The 20,555-nt window shown below is 44.1% G+C and overlaps 1 protein-coding gene across 2 annotated transcripts in view; it reads right to left on the reverse strand.

The window, feature by feature from the left end:
• DPYS (dihydropyrimidinase) overlaps nucleotides 1–20,555 on the reverse strand; it is a 358,618-nt gene that overhangs the window by 17,626 nt on the left and 320,437 nt on the right. For both annotated transcript variants that reach the window (XM_086966103.1, XM_086966102.1), the window contains exons 7-8: nucleotides 10,391–10,533; nucleotides 1,769–1,976 (exon numbers count right to left, since the gene is read on the reverse strand). In XM_086966103.1, the coding sequence (XP_086822229.1) occupies nucleotides 1,769–1,976; nucleotides 10,391–10,533 (351 nt within the window). The remainder of the gene's footprint in view (nucleotides 1–1,768; nucleotides 1,977–10,390; nucleotides 10,534–20,555) is intronic.

Raw genomic sequence — 20,555 nt, forward strand, 5'->3', positions numbered from 1 at the left:
TTGTTTGGGAATGATGTGGGGTACTATTAGAAGCTATGAACGTGATTGTTGAGTAGGATGTACGCAGAGGACAAGAATGTGGGTGTGTATAATTAACGTATTTATACAAAATGCAAATCTGTAATTTACGTATTTAACTAAAGCAGCACTGAACAGCTGCTCGCCTTCTGTTATTCCCCAGTGTAATGGACGCGTTCGCATTACATTTTTACCACTAAGGGTGCTCATTATGTGAAATGGCATAATTTTGGGAGTGTGGCGTAACAAGCGTAACATTAAAAATCACAAAGTATGCAGATTTCGCCAGCATAACTGGATATTCTCCTAGGCCTAGACAACACCTCTACCAAAGTATTTAGAGGATTATTAAATGGATAGAAATTACTTTTCCTTGATGTTTGGATTTTAGGCATAATGGGCAAGTAGATGGAAGAAAGGGGGTTGCCTATGGCTCTTGTACAACAGGATTCTCCAGCAAATAGCTTGTGACCTACTGGCAGCTTTGTAGCTACATGTTGGTAGCTCTCCTGTGAGCCTTCTAAATTAGAATTTTTTGCTTGGTTGAATTCATATACTTATAACAAAATTGAAAAGTGTGTTTTCGAGATGTAAATTTGCGTATTTTTGTTGGGCTCACAAGTGGATGTTTGGAGGAAAAAGGATGAATATTGAATTCCAAGCTTCTAGTCGTTGACGTGGGTTACAATACACATTATTTCAATTCCAAGATGCCCTTCAGGATTAATGTGTACTTCACAAATACATGTTATGTTATATTTACAGCTGATCTTTGAGTGATAAATCATGCTGTGTTGTCAAGACTTATTACAAACTTAGTGCACTAAAGCTATTGGTGTTTTGTACCAATGATGAGTTATTCCAAATCGATAAAGCATTTTTACATTAATAATCCACATTTGTAAAGCGCACAATCACCCGTAAGGGTCTCTAGGCGCTGGGGGCCGCTGGGAAGATTAAGCAAGCCATTGCCCAGAGTCACATGGTATTGGGCTAATCTGCCGCCGGCCCCGGGGATCGAACCGTGATCCCCAGATTACGGAGTCAGTCGCCCTAGCCGCGGCGCCACACCCTGCCTGATGCACTGGGGTGATGACTGCTGATAATCTTGCATGCATGCCCAATAATGTGATCTTGTATGATGTGGTCACTAGAACAACACTGATAATATTAGTAGCTTGCAATGATTTTCCCTGAACATAAGTAGCTCTTATTACCGAAAAGGTTGGAGACGCCTGTCGTAAAATGTATGTATGCCATAGAAAGTTTACTATGAAGTGGAATATTTACTTTAGTTTAGGTATTTGCTGCTCGAGTCATCTCCTTACGAGGATGTAGTCATCTTGGGGAATAACATGCTCACTCACTTTATCTGGTCACTTCTATTATTATCTCCCCATTGTGCAACTGAGGCTGGGAAGTCAAATGAACATTTCAATGTGTAATGAATATGTTTCTGTGTGTGTTTGGGGATGAGATTTGAAATGTGATGGGAAGATACTTGTTTTGTATAAACTGACATACTGTAAACATTTTCCATTTGTCTGACGTCTTTAAAGTCCGAGATAATGATGTAGCGTCGGGAAGGTATTCCTCAGTCACTGTTATAACATCCTACAAAATCACATCCAGGCACTAATAAATATTATTAGCCACTTTGAGGCACAAAATAAGTGGCATAGAGCAATAATATGAAAGACAAACTGCTGTATATTATAATCTCTGAAATAATATATTGAGAATAGCTGACCTCATCTCTCTGATACATTCTTTTGTAGACGTAGTCAGCAAATGGCGGGCGCCCAACGTATTTTCCGTGTCCTGCGTCAACGTTGAAGACTCCTCTCTCATACACCACTCTGCCTCTTGAGATAGTGACCAGAGGCACACCATGGCAGACCATTCCTTCAAACACATTAAAGTTAACAGCTTGGTGGTGAGTTTTGGCAGAAATAGTCCTAAGGAGAAAAAAAAGAACATGGCTCCTCAGCGGCTAGATCAACAAATGATGTTTCTTATTTAATTGAAGATCTTTACCCTCTAGGGGTAGAAGGGACATTGACAGTAAGGATGTCCCCATCCTTGCAATGGTACCAGAGGAGTCACTTTAGTGGTGCTCTCATTACTTTACTTAGATATCCCTCTTTTAAGGGAGGTCTTGGTGATGGTGAGTAGGGGTGAGGCATAGTCTGCATGGAGTGTTTTAATGAAGGATGAATTGTGTAAGGCATAATCTTCATAGGTGTAGGTTGGAAGGGAGGTGAGAGTGTAAACCAGGACTTTGAAAGACAGGGCTTTGAAGGATAAGCACTGTGGGATGCAGCGGTGAGGAGTGGTTGGTGTCAGAGAAGAAGTGTGTTTGTGGTTGCGAGGTACTGTCGGCTCTTTTGTATGTTTTCACTAAACAGTTAGTTGACAGCATTTCACGTGCCTGTAAAGTGTGAAATAGAAGGGCCAGGCAGGGTGTTGATGCACTACATGAACGTTTTGAAGGTTGATAACATAACATAACTATAACTTAACCACATTTTAACACAACACATCATAAGAAAACATAACATGATTTATGAAGAGGCATACAATTGCCGCAACCAAATACCCTTTCCTTACACCGCACTGTATGTTCTCCGAGCACTGTGATGTCCTTCTGGATCAATGTTGTGCTTTACAAATACAAATACAAATAACACAACACATCATAAGAAAACATAACGTGATTTGTGAAGAGGCATACAATTGCCGCAACCAAATACGCTTTCCTTACACCGCACTGTATGTTCTTGAGCACTGTGATGTCCTTCTGGATGAATGTTGTGCTTTACACATACAAATACAAATAACACAACACATCATAAGAAAACATAACATGATTTATGAAGAGGCATACAATTGCCGCAACCAAATACCCTTTCCTTACACCGCACTGTATGTTCTCCGAGCACTGTGATGTCCTTCTGGATGAATGTTGTGCTTTACAAATACAAATAACACAACACATCATAAGAAAACATAACGTGATTTGTGAAGAGGCATACAATTGCTGCAACCAAATACCCTTTCCTTACACCGCACTGTATGTTCTTGAGCACTGTGATGTCCTTCTGGATGAATGTTGTGCTTTACAAATACAAATACAAATAACACAACACATCATAAGAAAACATAACATGATTTATGAAGAGGCATCAATCACCGCAACCAAATACCCTTTCCTTACACTGCACTGTATGTTCTCCTGGTGCGGTGATGTCCGTTGGGATGAATGTTGCGCTTTACAAATACAAATAACACAACACATCATAAAAAAACATAACATGATTTATGAAGAGGCATCAATCGCTGCAACCAAATACCCTTTCCCTTCACTGCACTGTATGTTCTCCTAGCACGGTGATGTCCTTCAGGATGAATGTTGCGCTTTACAAATACAAATACAAGGCTGTGCAAGGTTACATTAGTACATGCTTGGGCATATGAATAAACTAGTGTTTGTTTTTTATTGTACTTTCATATCTGATGATGTGTCTTGACAACTATAGCAGTGTCTGGACATATGACTCTGCATCTAAAAATAGGAGGCTGAAGATACTTTTTCCATTGACTTATCTGTCAAGTTGCTCCCATTGTCAAATCATTAGGCTTCATCTTAGACCAAAATTTATGAACGACTTCCCGGATTTACAGACTTACTAAATTACGTCTCATAAGAAAACTGAAAACCTCCATCCCTTCATCAAACTTGAAAACTGCCATACAGGGTCATCCTCCCTGCTGCATCAGGCCTGGTACAACAAGCATGAAAATCTAAGCATATCACTGCCCTTATGATGGATCCTCCCTGGCCATTCATCTCAACAAAATGTGCATCCTGGGAAGAATGAGATACACTAAAAGCAAATCACGCCTACTCCTTGAAATCCCACTTGCAGAAAAATGAAAAAACACCCAAAAAAGCCTTCTCCTGTCAAATTCTCAGACTCTGTAACCACTTACCTGAAGATCGCTGACTCAACATCAACCTGCTCGGTTTCCACAAGCACCTTCCAGAGTCAGACTTTAAGACTGACACTTCACTCATACCTGATGCTAAACAAGTTCACTCTCTTTGTTATATTGTACATTTTTATTTCACGTGAAGTGCTCTCTTGCCCGTGTGTGCAGGTCCATTATATACAATCTGCTTTGGGAAAATAAATTGCAACAAATCACAAAATAAAAAAATTTGACTGTAGCTTGACATGTCAGAGTTTACCTAAGTAAAAGATGGGCTTACCAGGCTTTTAAACTGCAACGAGACTGTTCCTATGCATTTGATGATGTATCTACGTTTATGATGATTGTGCCTGAGCATAAGAGTGTGTGCCAAGGCATACCTGACAGTGTATGGGCATTTAGTACTGTGACTGTGCATTATGAGGTTTATATATGAAGGTGTAGTGGAACATTTGAAGCTTCACCAGTCATATGATGACAGATGACACACAGGTGTAGCTGACCTTTGATCTACAGAAAAGTCATGGCTGCACCCTGTGGTAGCACACGAGTTAACATATGCTAAATCAAATAGCCTTTAATACCTTTTCTTAATTTTCTTAACCTTAAACATACTATGCTTTAATTACTTGAGTAAATCAAACCGGATATGAAGCGCTACTAAACATCTGCTAGGATATCAATATGCTGAGAGCCATGCTGCTTGGGTGAAATCAGTACAGCAACCAGGTCTTGAGTCTCTTCTGAACTCCTGAAAAGAAGGTGAGGTGCAGAGGTGGAGGGAGAGGCTATTCCAGGACTTTGCAGCGAGGGAATAAAATGAGCATCCTCCACTGTTGCTTCGGAGAAGGTGGGGGGTGTGAGCAGGGGAGGTGGAGCGCAGGTGTCGGACGTGGTGGTGGAAGCTCAGGCTGTTTTTGATATATGCTGGTCCTTGATTGCGCAAGACTTTGTAGGCATCGGTAAGCATCATGAATTGGCGTCTTTTGTGGATGGGAAGCCAGTGAAGTTTCTTCGGGTGTGGTGTGATGTGGGTCCATTTGGGGAAATCGAGGATGAGTCTGGCCGGCTGAGTTCTGTATGGTCTGCAGTCTCTTCAGGAGGTATGTGGTAACTCCAACGTAGAGTGTGTTGTTTTAGTCCAAGTAGTTGGTGGCGGGGGCTTTAGTGACATTGCAACTGGTGACTGTGAGCCATTTGAAAGGAGCATGCAAAAAGTGAGGAAGTAGGCAGTGAAGACTGCGTTGATCTGGGTTTTCATGGTGAGTTTGCTGTCCAGGAGGATGCAGAGGTTCTAGGTGTGGTCTATAGGAGTTGGTGAGGCAACTAGTTTGGCAGACCACCAGGAATCAATCGACTGGGAGGTGGTGTTCCCGAAGATCAGTACTTCTGTTTTGTCTAAGTTGAGTTTGAGGCTGTTGTTTTGTATCCACTTGGCGATGCTGGTCATGCACAAGCAGAAGTTGGCCCTTGTGGTGGATGCGATAGGGAGAGAATGAGCTGGTTGTCGTCTGAATTCGGGATGATGTTCAGCCGAAGGGTTCTGACAATGTTGGCTTGGAACATCATGTAGGTGTTGGACGGAGTAGGGCTGAGGGATGAACCATGAGGGACATTGCAGATGATGTTCTTGTGTCCTGAGGTGAAGGGTGGAAGGAGGATTCTCTGTGTTCTGATGAGGAAAGATGCAATCCATTTGAGGGCCTCCTTTTGGATTTTGATCTGATGAAGCCTCTCGATCAGGGTGTGATGGGACATGGTGTTGAAGGCTGCTGAGAGCTCGGAGAGAATCAAGGCGGCCATTTCTCCATGGTCTAGAAGGGTTCTGATGTCATCAGGGACTGCGATCATGGTGGTTTCAGTTCTGTGGTTCATGTTGAATCCGGATTGGGAAGCATCCAGAAGATTGCTGTTCTCCAGGCATTCCGTGAGTTGGCTATTGAAGGCCTTTTCAAGGACTTTGGTGGGAAAGGGGAGCAGGGAAATGGGCCAGCATTTCTTGAGCTCTTTGGGGTCTGCAAATTTAACTTCATCATATTTCCATTCTTCTGGGAAGGTGGCAGACGTGATAGATGCCAGGCATATTTTCAATTCTTCCATGAGTCTTTGACCCATTGATATCTTGGACATATGAAATGGCGGATTGGTGTCAGTACAACGCGATGTATTACAACGCGTTCCGTTACAACGCAGATTTTACAACGCGGGATACATTACAACGGATGTCATTACAATGCATGGCATTACATCGCAAATGCTATTACAACGCATGGCATTACATCGTAAGTATAGGTAAGTATAGCTTTTTTTAAAAATGTTATTTAGTTTATTATAATTAATTTATTTAAAATAATTTAATTAAAACACATTTTAAAATTGTCATTACATTAATTTAATTAAATAATATCTATTTAATAAATAATATCTATTTAATAAATGTAATTTTAATAAAAATAGTAATTAATTTAATTTAATAAAAAAGGTAATTAGTTTAAAGTACATATTTTTGATAATGAAATTAAATTAAATTAATAACAATTAATTATTTAATTTAATTAATTTAATTAAATTTAATTAATTAATTTAATTAAAAAATGTAATTAGTGTAAAATAATTAATTTAATTTATTAAATATATTTTAATAAATTTTAAAATAGTAAATATAAATTAATTATCCCTAAACACAAACCCTACCCTAAAACCTAAAAACACCCCTGTACCCCAAAACCCAAACCCTGCCCTAAAACCTAAAAACACCCCTGTACCCCAAAACCCAAACCCTGCCCTAAAACCTAAAAACACCCCTGTACCCCAAAACCCAAACCCTACCCTAAAACCTAAAAACACCCCTGTACCCCAAAACCCAAACACTGCCCTAAAACCTAAAAACACCCCTGTACCCCAAAACCCAAACCCTGCCCTAAAACGTAAAAACACCCCTGTACCCCAAAACCCAAACCCTACCCTAAAACCTAAAAATACCCCTGTACCCCAAAACCCAAACACTGCCCTAAAACCTAAAAACACCCCTGTACCCCAAAACCCAAACCCTGCCCTAAAACCTAAAAACACCCCTGTACCCCAAAACCCAAACCCTGCCCTAAAACCTAAAAACACCCCTGTACCCCAAAACCCAAACACTGCCCTAAAACCTAAAAACACCCCTGTACCCCAAAACCCAAACACTGCCCTAAAACCTAAAAACACCCCTGTACCCCAAAACCCAAACACTGCCCTAAAACCTAAAATCACCCCTGTACCCCAAAACCCAAACCCTGCCCTTAAACCTAAAAACACCCCTATATTTTTTTATAATTAATAATAATTAAATCAATTATAAAATATTAATTATAAAATATTAAATAAAATTAAAAAAAAATTAAATACTTACCAATACTTACGATGTAATGGTATGCGTTGTAATAGCATCTGCTATGTAATGCCATGCGTTGTAATAGCATGCATTGTAATGGTATTTGCGATGTAATAGCTGCGTTGTAACAGCATTACGTTGTAAAAGATGCGTTGTAGCAGTAACACACCGAAATGGCCCATGTGTTGATTAACCGCATATTTCTACCTTCGCACTATTAAATGCAGGTTATGGGCTTATCTTTGCGGTTTTTGGTGAGGACTTTGGAATTTATGGTCTTCACCAAATTAAGATGGCCGCCATTATTACTAGCTTTTTAGCTGCTTATTTTTACATCACCACCCGAATATTATATCAATAGAGTACCACCCCTTGACTTAACCGTTTTCGGACCTCATAACCTACCCAATATTTCAATTTCTTTTCCATAGCCCCATTTTAAATAAATACTTCACGATAAGACCCCTGTATAGTTTGTTCTTGTTTTTTCCTTTTGCTTATTTTATAATACTTGAGATGTATGAACATGCTTGAGCCTCTTATTGGCTGGTTACACATTTTCATACGAGGCTCCTATTCTTTAGATGATTTCAATTGTTTAGGTTTAAACTTCATACTGTACCATTGGCGATGCAGATTCCCATTGCTATTTGTGGTGTTATATGTTAACATGAAGTACCCCTTGCCATAACCACTTTTAGTCCTCATAACCAACCTAATATTTTAATGTCCCCTCCATAACTCTATTTACTATGAATATTCGTTCCTATTATATTGCCACAATTTTATTGATCTCAATTTTTCCCAACTGATTATGTGTTCTTGATTGTGAAGTTATAGTAAGCGTTGGCTCTTGACTTTTTTGTGCTTTTCGGTCAATTTGACATTATCATTTAAAATTCAGCAATAAAACACATGACACTTAGGTAATAGGTACAATTCATGTTTCAGCCTTGAATATGTTCGTGTAATACAATATATTACATGATATATACCTTCTATACTATATCATTTTTATTTGGTGATATCAATTTTTAGGTATTAATGACAGGCAAATAACCCCCGATCCTGTAGTTATTTTATTTTTAGTTTTTTGTTTTATATAGCTCGAACTCGACCCAAAGGTATCAGAGTGCTTTACATGAGCACCAGTTTTGTTACAGATGGACACATTCATTTTTGTTAGGCACGGGGAGATTAAGTGATTGCCCAGAATCACAGGATGTTGAGGGTCCCTGCCGAGACTCCAACCCAGTGCCACAGCTTCGAAATCCAACGCTCTAGCTGGAAGGCTACAGACTAAGCCATTGTGAAATATTTCTGGAATTTACTTGACCTATTCCAAGAAGGAAGTACATTTATGTATCTATTTATATATCGAGCAATTGGAACAAACTCAGAGTTATTTATGAGGAGGAAAAGGAATATTCTGTAAACATCATATATATGAGGTATGTTTGGATTCCCCGTTGTTTTTTTTTTTTTATTCTGTGTTTTTGAAATATTTCCACATTGTGGCTGGGGGGTATTTAGAGTAATTTGGATGAAGTCTGAGATACACATTATGGGCCTCATTAGGATGGAGGATTTTCCGCATCCTCCGGGCCGGCGGAAGCCACCGCCGGCCCGGAGGATGCGGAAAATCCTCTGTGGACCCACCAAGGACCCACCACCACATTAGGATGGCTGGTGGGTCCTGGTTTCCGTCCGCAGCTTTTCCGCCATGGTTGGCTTACAACCACGGCAGAAAAGCACTAATATGGTGACGGTGTCTCTCAGACACCGTCAGTCAGATTAGGATGGGCTCTGAAACATGCTTTTCCGCGGTGGCTTTCCGCCGTGGAAAAGCATGTGTAACTTCACTGCGGGGGCCCGTTGCGGGCCCCCTGGGTGAAGGGGGGAGGTGGGGGGTGCACATGGGGGGTACCTATGGTACCCCCTGCATTTGTATGCAGAAAGCGGCAGGCACCGCGCGGTGCCTGCCACTTTCTACATACAAATGCAATGCGTGCATTTTTAACATTGCTGCGGGTGCAGCTTGAAGCCGCACCCGCCGCAATGTTAAAAATAGAGGATGTGACCGCCAGGGTGGCGGTCACATCCTAATTGCACAGGAGGGAACTCCGCAGCCCATGCGGAGGTTCCCTCCTACTCTATGGTGGCCGACGGACTCAGGTCCGTCCGCCATCATAATGTGCCCCATAGTACATGATGTTAATGGTAAACATTATATTTCTCTTAATGTATGCTTTCATTAAAACCATTATTAGGTGTAACAATACATTTTATAACATGATTGTTCTGGTTGCTGAGGGGTTGGAGAACTCCTCGACAATGCTGAAAAGTTATTTGCTGTAGTTGGAGCTGGCTTCGATGCAGTTAGTTAGGGCATTCTATTATGTCTCCTTCAGGAGTCAGTAGTAGTGGCTGAGCAATGTCTTGAAGGTGGTGTGGTCTGTGGGTTTCTTTCTGGCGCTCTATTTCCTTTCTAGTTGCTTGCAATTTCGTTTTGTGGCTCTCATTTTCAAGGTGTACCAACTGACATGTTTAGCAGATCTTTTGAGTTTGGTGGGTTTGATGGGGTGACTCTGTCGCCACTGACGGTGATACACGTGGTGAAGTTCTTGACAGCCTGTCCTAGGATGGTTGTGGTGTCAGGGTGGGAGGTGTTGAGGGCGTTGCCCCATTGGCTATCGGATACTTTGTTCCAGCTGTTGTGTGGGGTTCTGGGTGGTTTGGTGGCAGTGCTGGGGGCTGCTTTGATGGTTAAGTGGACAACTGAGTGGTCTGTCCAGGTGAGCTCGGTGACATGGCTCTATGGTTAGCGGTCATGTACTAGCACTTGGTATGATGACATGGCCAAATGTCATGTGATGGAATGTCCTGTAATGTTGCCATAGAGAAGCGGTCAAAGGGCCATTCACTTCACTTCTGCAACACCAGGCATTTTAGTAAATTGATGTCACAATATAAGATGAGTTTTATTTTTTTTAGATTTGTTCTTACCTTGTAGCGACTGGATCCCAAATAACAATGTCAGCATCTGATCCTTTTGCTATTCTCCCCTTCCTGGGGTACATGTTAAAGATCTTTGCTGCAGTAGTGCTTGTAACAGCAACAAATCTGTTCTCATCCATAATGCCACTGTGCTGAAAATCATAAAAAAATGAAAGACCATGTTACTTAAACAATATACAGCAGACTTTAAAACTCTAAAAAATGAATTTGTAAATACACCACTTCTGCTAACTCTTTTGTGAAATGGTTCACATCTCTTTCACTATACCACACGTTTAACAATATGAAATCTTATATGATGAAAAAATATATCAGCAATATATCAAATATTTATGCTATAGGTAAAAAAGTAATGTGTTTATAAACGTCGGTTATTGAATATGCTAATAGGGACCTCGACATGGGGAATTTAGCACCTTCAGACTTCTGTTAGAGTCAAAACACCTCTTTAGTAAAACCACATCAACACATTTTTTAAAGGGGATGAGCACTTAAAAAATAATTTTTTCTTTCCCTTCAATTAAAGTTGACTACTTAGCAGGAAATACACAAATGTTAATTTAAAAGACAGCAAAAAAAAAGAAAACATGAAAATTACGGTGATGCAGAGGATCAGTAAGTAACCTGGGTGTATTGACCTTGCACGGGGCATCTCTGCATCCTTAGTGATTTAAAAGCCCGGTGGCTGAATTTGGTCGCCCATTACCTCCTCGTCAGAACTCCCCATCACAGTCATTACCATATGAGCAATAGCTGCTCCCCAGAACTTCCAAGCAAAAACTCCTTAGCCCATCCCTACCGTCCAGGCCACTCCCACATCCTGTGGCACATAACCCTTGACCCATGTAAGCACATCCTGTTCTTTTTTTCTGGAAACTTACTCCTTGCAAGACTCTGCAACTGATTACAGGTGAGTGTGCGGTGGTCTGCTATAGCGACCGTTGTGTGGGTATTATAGGTCAAGTCTCTGCTGTAGCGGGACTGTGCTGTCGATTGTATGACTCACTGCCTCTTGCCCTTGTAGTTCTTTTATAGACCTGGTGTTTCAATGGTTCCCCTCTTCCAGGTATAATCCCCCGCTGTAGCGGGGACCACCTGATGGGTGTAGGGTATTTGTTGAGCGCAGGGCGGCCCCTCCTCTGGGGAAGGATGGCTTTCATTTCAGAGCGTGGGTTCCAGCAGAAGCGGGTTCGCATTGGCTCTGTAATTACGAAAATGACTTGCTGCCGGCGCCTGCAAAGCATGGAGCTGGCTTGTTGCCTACGGCTCCATAGTGCGACTGGGTACAAGGCCGGTCTGCGGGAGGTGGTGGTAATCGCAGGGAGTATGTAATTAGGCAGTTTGCAGTTTACCGCTGACCTAGGCAACGGGAGCGCCTTAGATTGGAATGAGTCACTGTGGCCTAGTGGGTAAGGTCTTTGACTCTTATGCAAAAGGTTCTGTGTTCAGATCCTGGTGTTTCAATGGTTGTGATGAGGAGATAAAATTATAAGATCAATTAATGGCATTTCTACACAAATCACACACTTATCCAGGAAAATTGCAGGCTATTAGGTTTGGCATACAAAGGGGTGTTACTTACTGGTTTCAGGGGTTAAATCCCTTGGAGGTTGACCTGCATAGGGGTTGTATCTGGTACTCTGCCTTGAGCCCTTAGAGCCTGGGCCAAGTTAGGTCATTGGTTTTATATTATTTAGGAGACCATGATTGGTTGTCTTCTGTATTGACCTCCAGGCCTGGTGGTATGGGCTGGTTTCACTGGAGGCTGCCTAAAATTGGTCCTTACTTTGTCATATTTTGATTGGTAGTTATAAGTATCTATAAGGCAGTTTGGGCTCTTCTGGCCCTTGTTCATCATGGATGGGAGGCGGTCAGAGATGAGTGGGCTCCAGGAAAAGGAGGAGGTGGTGATTGCTGTGCCTTCCACAGCTCCTTCCTGGTCAGATGTGCAGAATATGATTGAACCTGCGGTGGCAGCGGCCTTTCTAGCTAGGGAATCCAAGGGGCCTAAGAGGCAGAAATTAGATTCCCCGGCTGTCCCTGTTCCTGATGAGGAGTTGGATGAGGAGGTGAAGGGTCGTTTTGTCCAAGGGGCTGACCTCCGCAGTATTCTGTAGCATTTGCGGGAATCCCTCAGAGGGATATGAGTAGGAGGACTTTTTTGCCAATTATCACCAGGAGTCTGAGTGCCTTCCCATTCATAAATCTGTGAGGAATGTATTGGAAGGGGAATGGAAAGATATTGACAAGCATACTTTTCCCCGTTTTCTGGCTAAGAGATATCCTTTGCAGGGGTTCTCAGAGGAGTTTCCGCCTGTGCTGAAGGAGTATTCTCTACTGGCGGGACTTGCATCTCAGAACCTGGTAGTTTCTGAGGATTCGGTTCCATTTGATCCTGGGGACAAGAGGTTGAAAGGGCTTTGAAGAGTCCTCTGCAGCCTCTAACCTTGCTGTTCTTTCTGCGGCTTACACTAGCTACCTGGTTCAGCCTCTTCTGAAGGACTGTCATGGTAATCCAGAGCAGCTCTTACAGGATGAGGACCCCTCTGAGTCTCTGACAATGTTGGAGCAGCAATTGCGCTTCCTGGCTGATTTGTCCTTCGATTCCCTTAGTGCTGCGGTGGCTGGGGCCTCGGTGGTGGCTAGGAGACAGGTATGGCTTAAACCTTCGAAAGCAGAGGCAGTGAAGAAGCCTGCCCTCATTAAGATTCCTTTCGCAGGCTCTAAACTCTTTGGGGATCCATTGGAGACCTTGATTAAAAAGACGACGGAGGAAAAAAGTTGTTAGCTCCAGTCCGCTCTTCCCAGAAAGGCAGGTTTTCTGGTTATAAGCGGGCTTTTGGGCAGGCGCTTCAATCTAAAACGGCCAGCCAGCCCTTTAGTGGTATTTCGCGTGGCCTGGGTGTCCCTTCCTTCCTCAAGTCCCGGGGTCAGAAAGGTGCCTCCACTTCTTCAGGGCTTTCAAATCATGACAATCTGAGGGGTTTGGAAGAGACGCTGGTTGGGGGTCACCTCAACTCTTTTTTCCCGGTATGGATAAAGTTCACTTGGGATCAATGGGTCCTGCAGATTATCAATCTAGTTTATCAGATCGAAAATGGGGTTCCACCGGAGGATGTGTTTCAGACTAAACCTGTTCCCAGACCTCAGGTCAAGTGTCGGGCTCTGTTGGAGGGAGTTCAGGACCTGGCTTCCAAAGGGGCTGTGGTAAGGGTGCCTGTGAGTCAATAGGTTCGGGGGTTTACTAGATCCTGTTTCTGATCCAAAAAACAAATGGGGACTTCCGTCCTCTTCTGGATCTGAAGGAGGTGAATTTGTGCATCCCTCATCGGTCCTTCAAAATTATGTCGCTACAGATGATTTTGCTGTTCCTGTCCGTGGGGAATTGCCTGGCTTCTCTGGATCTCAGTGACGCCTACTTTTATGTGCCGGTTCACTAGGCTTCCCAGAGGTTCCTACAGTTCTGTGTTGACGTCGATTACCAGTTCCAGGGATTGACATTTGGGCTGCCTGCCTCACCTAGGGTGTTAACTAAGGTGCTGGCACCCGTGGCAGGGTTGTTGCATGCTTAGGGGATCCAGGTGTTTCCTTACTTGGATGACTGGTTGATCTCTTCCTCTTCTTTCCTTAAGGATCAAGCACATACCCAGGAGGTTTGCTGGCTCCTTCAGCAGTTTGGGTGGATTCTGAACTTGGAGAGGTCCCATCCATGCCCCACTCAGAAACTGCTGTTCATTGGGGGGCCTTCAACACCAAGATGGGGAAGGTTTTCCTGTCAGAACCTCGCAGACTGACTCTGGTGCGACAGCTGAGGAAGGTGTTGGTAGCCCAGTCTTCCACGGCTCAACAGTGGTTACAGGTTCAAGGGTTAATGTCTGCTGATTGTTCATTGGGCCCATTTGCACTTGTACCCCCTGGTGAATCATGGTCTGGGGCATTAGAGTCCGGGGTCTCAGAATTACGAACAGTTGGTTGTGGGTGTGTAAATTGTTGGGGAATTGTCCTGGTGGCTGGAGGATCAGACATTCTTGCGGGGCTCTCCCTCTGTGTCCCAGAAGAGGTTAGTGCTGATGACAGATGCCAGCGAGCTGGCTTGGGAGGCAGTGTTGGACCAGGAATCCGTTCAAGGGATCTGGTCAGTTCAGGAGGCAGAGCTATCTTCGAATTGGAGGGATTTGAAGGTGGTGAGGTTGTAATTGACTCCTTTTCTTCCTTGGGTCCTGGAGCGGGATGTGCTGGTGCGGTTGGACAACACGGTGGTGGTGTGTATGTCAACTGCCAGGGAAGGGCGAAAACTCAACTTGTTAGCACAACAGGTTTGCCAGTGGGCAGAGTTGAACTTGTTGTCTCTGAGACCGTTGCATCTGCCAGGGGTTTTGAACTCGGCGGCGGATCACCTGAGCAGGTTGTTTCCCTCCCTGTCTGACATGTGCCAGATGCAGGAGGTGTTTGGGGGCCTGATGGAGAGGTTTGGGGTCCTGCTGGTGGACCTGTTTGCTGCCCAGGGCAATGCCTTGAGGGAGAGGTTTTGCTCTCTGGCTCAGTCAGACTGGGTTCGGAGTGTGGATGCGCTCTCCTTTCAGTGGGAGGGGGGACTGATGTATGCCTTTCCTCCGAATGCCTTGATTCCAAGGGTCCTGCTGAAAGTCAAGTTGGATCGGGCCTCAGCTGTGCTGGTGGCTCTTGCTTGGTCCCGGAGGCCTTGGTTCCCTTTGTTGTTGTGTCCTTGCTGGCGGTTTCCAGTGGTTCCTTGTCCCCTGCCTTTTCCCCCTCTGTCCCGGGATTGTCTTGTTCGCTTGCAGCCGGCGGGTTGGCTGTTGAAAGGATGAACCTGGTGGCTTTGGGGTGTTCTCCTACTAAGGCTAGGTTTATCCAGCAGTCCCGGCACCCTGTGACTCTAAAATCCTATGTTATGTTATGTTAATTTATATTTGTAAAACGCCAAATCACCAACGGTCTCTAAACTCTACAAACCATAGACCCAGGAAAGCCATAATACTTGCACCTAGAGCAAGAACTTGGGGTAGACTTATCCAAATGCCTCAGTGAACAGAATGGTCTTGTTTCTTCCTAAATGGGAGGAGAGTCGCCTCCCCGCGCAGAGTCTCTCGTAGCGTATTCCAAAGCTGGGGGATCACAACCGAGAAGGCACCTCCTCCCAAGGTGGTTCTGTCAAAGCGTAGAAAGGTCAACAGGTGTGTCTCTGATGAATGGAGGCAACAACCAGGCACATAAGACTTCAGACGGTCTTTAATGTAGCTGACACCGCTCCATACTTAGCTTTGTGTGCAATGCACAGGCCCTTAAATCTGATCCTCTGCTTGATAGGAAGCCAGTGTAGCTGCTGTAACAAGGGTGTGGCGTGTTCTTCTTGGCAGTTTAAGGATCAGTCGTGCTGCATCATTTAAAACTACCTGAAGTTTCCCCAGAAGTTTATCAGAGAGTCCTATGTATACTGCGTTGCCGTAATCCAGACGTGACAAAATAAAAGCTGACACCATGGTACACATGGTAGCAAATGACAGCAAGGGTACAAGTTTCTGTAGTTGCCTCATCATTCCCACACAGCTTCCAACTATCGCAGCTACCTGATTATCCATCACTAACTTGGAATCTAACCTAATACCCCAGCTCTTCACAGCTGGCACTGGTATTGGAGTGGTGCCAAGCTCTTGTGGCCAAAAGAGGCTGGGCCAGGGGTTAGCCCCGTTAGTGAAAGCAAGAACCTCCGTCTTATCCGGATTTACTTTGATTGAGTTCAAAGTCATCCAGTTTATAGTAAACCGAAGGATGTTCTGTATCTTAAGCTGTGCCTGGGAGGAGTTATCAATGCAAACAATTAGTTGGGTGTCATTGGCTTAATTATATACCTGACAATCCAGTTTGGCCAGAGCTTCTATCAGTGGCTGGAGATAGATGTTAAAAAGCAAGGGGGACAGCGCAGAGCCCTGCGGAACCCCACATGGCAAGGTGCCATGCCTAGATGTACATTCCCCTATTTGGACTTTTTGGGGCCGATCCTCCAGGAAGGAGACAATCCATTGGAGGACTGTCCCAGTAACTCCCAGCCGACGGACACGGGCCACCAATTGTGCATGGTTCATTGTGTCAAATGCGGCTGAGAGGTCCAATAGGATCAGCACTGGGGAGAGCTTCTTATCAGCTTTTAGCCATAGCACATCCAGTACTGAGAGCATCACCAACTCGTGCTATTGTGAGCTGTAAATCGCGCCTGCTTAGCATGTAGCAGCTGATGCTCTTTCAAAAAGGATGAAAGTATTCTAAGCGCATGTTGCTCAAGCACCTTAGCCAGGTACGGAAGTCTGGAGATAGGTCGCAAGTTCTTCAGATTCCGAGGGTCTGCCCCTGATTTTTATAGCAGTGGGATTATCATGGCTTCCTTTAATTTGTGTGGGACCTTTCCTGTTGTCAGGGACAGGTTCAGTAGGGATAATATCTCTGGCCCTACCACTGGGAGACCCATTTTAAACACTCTAGGAGGGCAGGGGTCTTCCGGGGACCCAGAATTTACTTTGGCCATGATATGGACCCAACCATTTAAATCAAGTGCGGATAAGACAGAAAGTATGCCTCCTTGAAAATCTGGTGGATCATGCATCGGGAAGGGACATTGACTTATGCGAGTAGTGCCTTTTTCTCTGATGCTCTGCATTGGGTGTCTTTTCAGGGTTGGTGTGCAGATTGGGGCTGGTCTGCTTTGAAGTTGGATCCTGTGCGTACCTTGTATTTGACTTGGGGCTGGCTGTGTCCTCCTTGCGGGCTCAGTGGGCGGCTGTGTGGGCCGTTAGGGGTTAGGCCTGTGAGCGTGTGGTTCTGTTGGTGTTCTGGTTATTGCGGAGTTGTTTCCTCCAGAAACCCATAGTTAAGTCCTTTACGCCTACTTGGGATCTTCCATTGGTGCTGAGGGGCTTGCAGTCTGCTCCCTTTGAGCCTGTGGGTCAGGTGTGTCTGTGCTTTTTGACGATCAAGGTGGTATTTCTTGTCGCTATTACCTCGACCCGGAGGGTTGGGGAGTCGGCTTCCTTGCTTTGTTCTGAACCCTTTTTGTGGTTTTTTTTCCAGATCAGGTTGTTCTCCGGCCTGATCCTTCCTTTGTTTTCAAAGTCCCTTCCTAATTTCACTGCTCGGAGGATCTGGTTTAACCCATGATCCTCTTTCGGTTTCGGAGGAGGAGGTGCCGCTGCACTGTTTGGACATTAGGCAGGCTTTTGAGGTGTACTTGGTGCATTCTAAGCCTTTTCTTAAGGTGGATTCACTTTTTGTGACCTTTGGCCTGGCTAGTCAGGGTCTGAAGCCTTTTGGTGCTACTCTCAGTCAATGGCTGAGGTGGGCTGTGGCTGTGGCATATGATACTTGTGGCGTACTGGCGCCATGGTCAGTGCAAGGTAGATAAACTCGGGGTATGGCTCCGCTCAGGGCTTTTTTTCAGGGAGCGTCTATGGCTGAGATCTGCAGGGCAGCTTCTTGGAGTGCTCCTCACACCTTTACGTCCCATTTATCGTTTGGTGGTGGGTGGAACAGGGTTGGCTGGATTTGGGGACACAGTGTTGCATTCTGTTTAGTTGGTGTGACTTTCTGCTTGTATTAATAAAGTCCGTTTCCTGCTCTCTGTTGAAGCTGATTCTTGCTTTGGTATCTGCTCATATGGTAATGACTGTATTCATTACTCCGAGTTGTAGACCTCCCCGTCACAGTCCTGGTTCCCATCCCTCCATCCCTGTTGAGATTCTTGTGCTTGGAGGTACAGGATGTGCTTACATGGCTCAAGAGTTATATGCTATGGATGTCGGAATGGCCTGGAGGGTAGGGATGGGCTAAAGAGTTTTTTCTTGTAAGTTACAGGGAGGAGCTATTGCTCATATGGTAATGACTGTGACGGGGAGGTCTACAACTCGGAGTAATGAATATTACCGGTAAGTAACTGGTCATTCACCCCTCATTCAAATGTGACGCCGTGACACGTGCTAACAAGTCCATTTGCTTTACTATGTGCTAGAAAAATGTATGGTTCTTTGCCTTCCTTTGTCCTTATTGTAACAGAAACCCAGCACGCAATTATGGGATCACAAGGAACACATTGCCCTCAATACAAGAGCAGAAGTAATAGAGGGAGGTAAAATCAATTTCCACTTGCGTCAGATTTACCCTTACGCTTATCATGTATGCCACTCTGACAGTGGCGTTGCCCCACTAATGCCACGGCCAACTGCAATAATGCCAGGGCCTTTAAATTCTTAATCGTTCTCCTTCTCTGACGCTAATTCTAATTCCAATCAGGACTCCTGAGTGGAATTAACGTCGGAGAAGTAGAACGAGGGAGGGACGCTAAAGGGGTGGGAGGAGTGGGGCTGGCCGGGCTGTGGCAGCACTCGAGGAGTTACAGCGCACTACTGTCACAGCAATAGTTAGTGCGCATGTTCCTTTTTGGGCTGATCATTTTTACGATCAGCCCAAAGATGCACACTAGCTTTCCCCTTAAGAGACCGAGGGTTGCTTCATGCCACAGCCCCCGGTCTCCTAATGGGCAGGGAGTATCTCTGCCCTCAACCAATCCTGGCGCTGCTGGAGCAGCGTCAGTAGAGGGGTTGGCAGTGACGTCGCGGCTATTCCTGTTTTTTGAAGAGCGCGCGTGGGACCCCTGCCCCTGAGCTGTCGAGGTGGCGCGGACTGATAAGTTTTCTTTTATATTATATTTCAATTTTAAACTTCCCCTGCCCCCAACCCCGGAACACAGCCCGGTCTGAGGCTGCACGTCACATCAATTTGTGACCCATTGTGTATATTTGTGTGTATGTGTGCTGTATGCATTTTAGTGGCCGCTTGTATGTGTATGTGTCCTGTGTCCATTTTAGTGGCTGCTAATATGTGCGCCTCTTGCCATTTCTGTGCCTCACTGTGTTGCTGCTCGAAGTGTTCTGTGTTTCTTTCACAGTGATGCTCGTATTGGCTCTCTCTCTATGCACATCCTTATGTTTGCATCTATCAGTAGTGGTTTTCTGGTTGCTTCATGTGTACATTTCTTGGTCTGTTAAGAGTGGCATGTGGTTCTTATACCAGCGTTTGTCTCGATATTACATTTGGTGTATTTTTCTGTTTGTGTCTTTAAAAGTGTCTACCATGTCCCATTGTGTGTTGTTGCCTACTATTGGTTCTTGAGAGTCAAATAGTATGTTTCTCCCTGTTTTTTCTTCCGCTGAGTAGTTGTTGGTATGTTATGTTAAGTCTTCTTCTATACAACATTGTTCCATACAGAGGAGTAGTGGTGTTACCAGAAATGTTTTTTAAATACATGTTTGCCAGTAGAATCCTATGGAAATGATTTATTGGCCAGGATGTAACAGTCAAGTTTTCAATGTGTGAAATTTGAAACAGTGCCGGCATGTTTAGATGGTCTCTGGGACAGAGCTCAATGGACAGGTGTACCTAATTCTAAAAAAAGTTATTTGCCCTTGCATTTTAAAAGCTGATAAAATGGGTCTGAAATCCTATGTAAATTCCTATTATTGTATTTTACTTATTCGCATAATTTTAGTTTTTCTTCTATGTACGCTTTTTTACATATTATTAACCCAGTGGCTTGTGGTAACAGTAAAAAATGATATGCGCTGTTACTTCATGAGCTGTGGTAGAAAACTTCACCACATGACTTTAGTGGTCAAGGGTATACCTCTTGTACAGTTTTCACATAGAAACCATCACTTTTTTGCATATTAAGTCTGATTTTCACAAAAACTATACTTGGAAAAAAAATCATCTGCACCTAAATCCACCCTGGCTCATACGTTCCAAATTTGGCACCAATATCAAGAGGTACCAGAGCGGACAACACAAATCCCCTGCAATTTCATCTGGAAAATACTAATGAACTACGAAGTTCTTTGAGTAGGAGTCTTGCTATTAATAGTGTTGACTCTCCATGTTTCTAGTCGAAGCCAACTCTGAATCTTGCAAAAGGCTGCGTTTCGTTTATCTACATTCTACTGTTGTGTTCTGTGTGATGTCCTGTGTGTTACTGTTGTAGTCTGTGTGTTGTGGCACGTTTTCTCTTAACAACTCACCGGGCGAATGATGCTTGTGTAATGTAACTGGTGCTTATGCAAAGTGTTCTTTTATGCCCCCTACCACTTTCAAA

The sequence above is a fragment of the Lissotriton vulgaris genome, chromosome 4_1 (genome assembly GCF_964263255.1).
Source record: "Lissotriton vulgaris chromosome 4_1, aLisVul1.2, whole genome shotgun sequence".
Lineage (NCBI taxonomy): Eukaryota > Metazoa > Chordata > Amphibia > Caudata > Salamandridae > Lissotriton > Lissotriton vulgaris.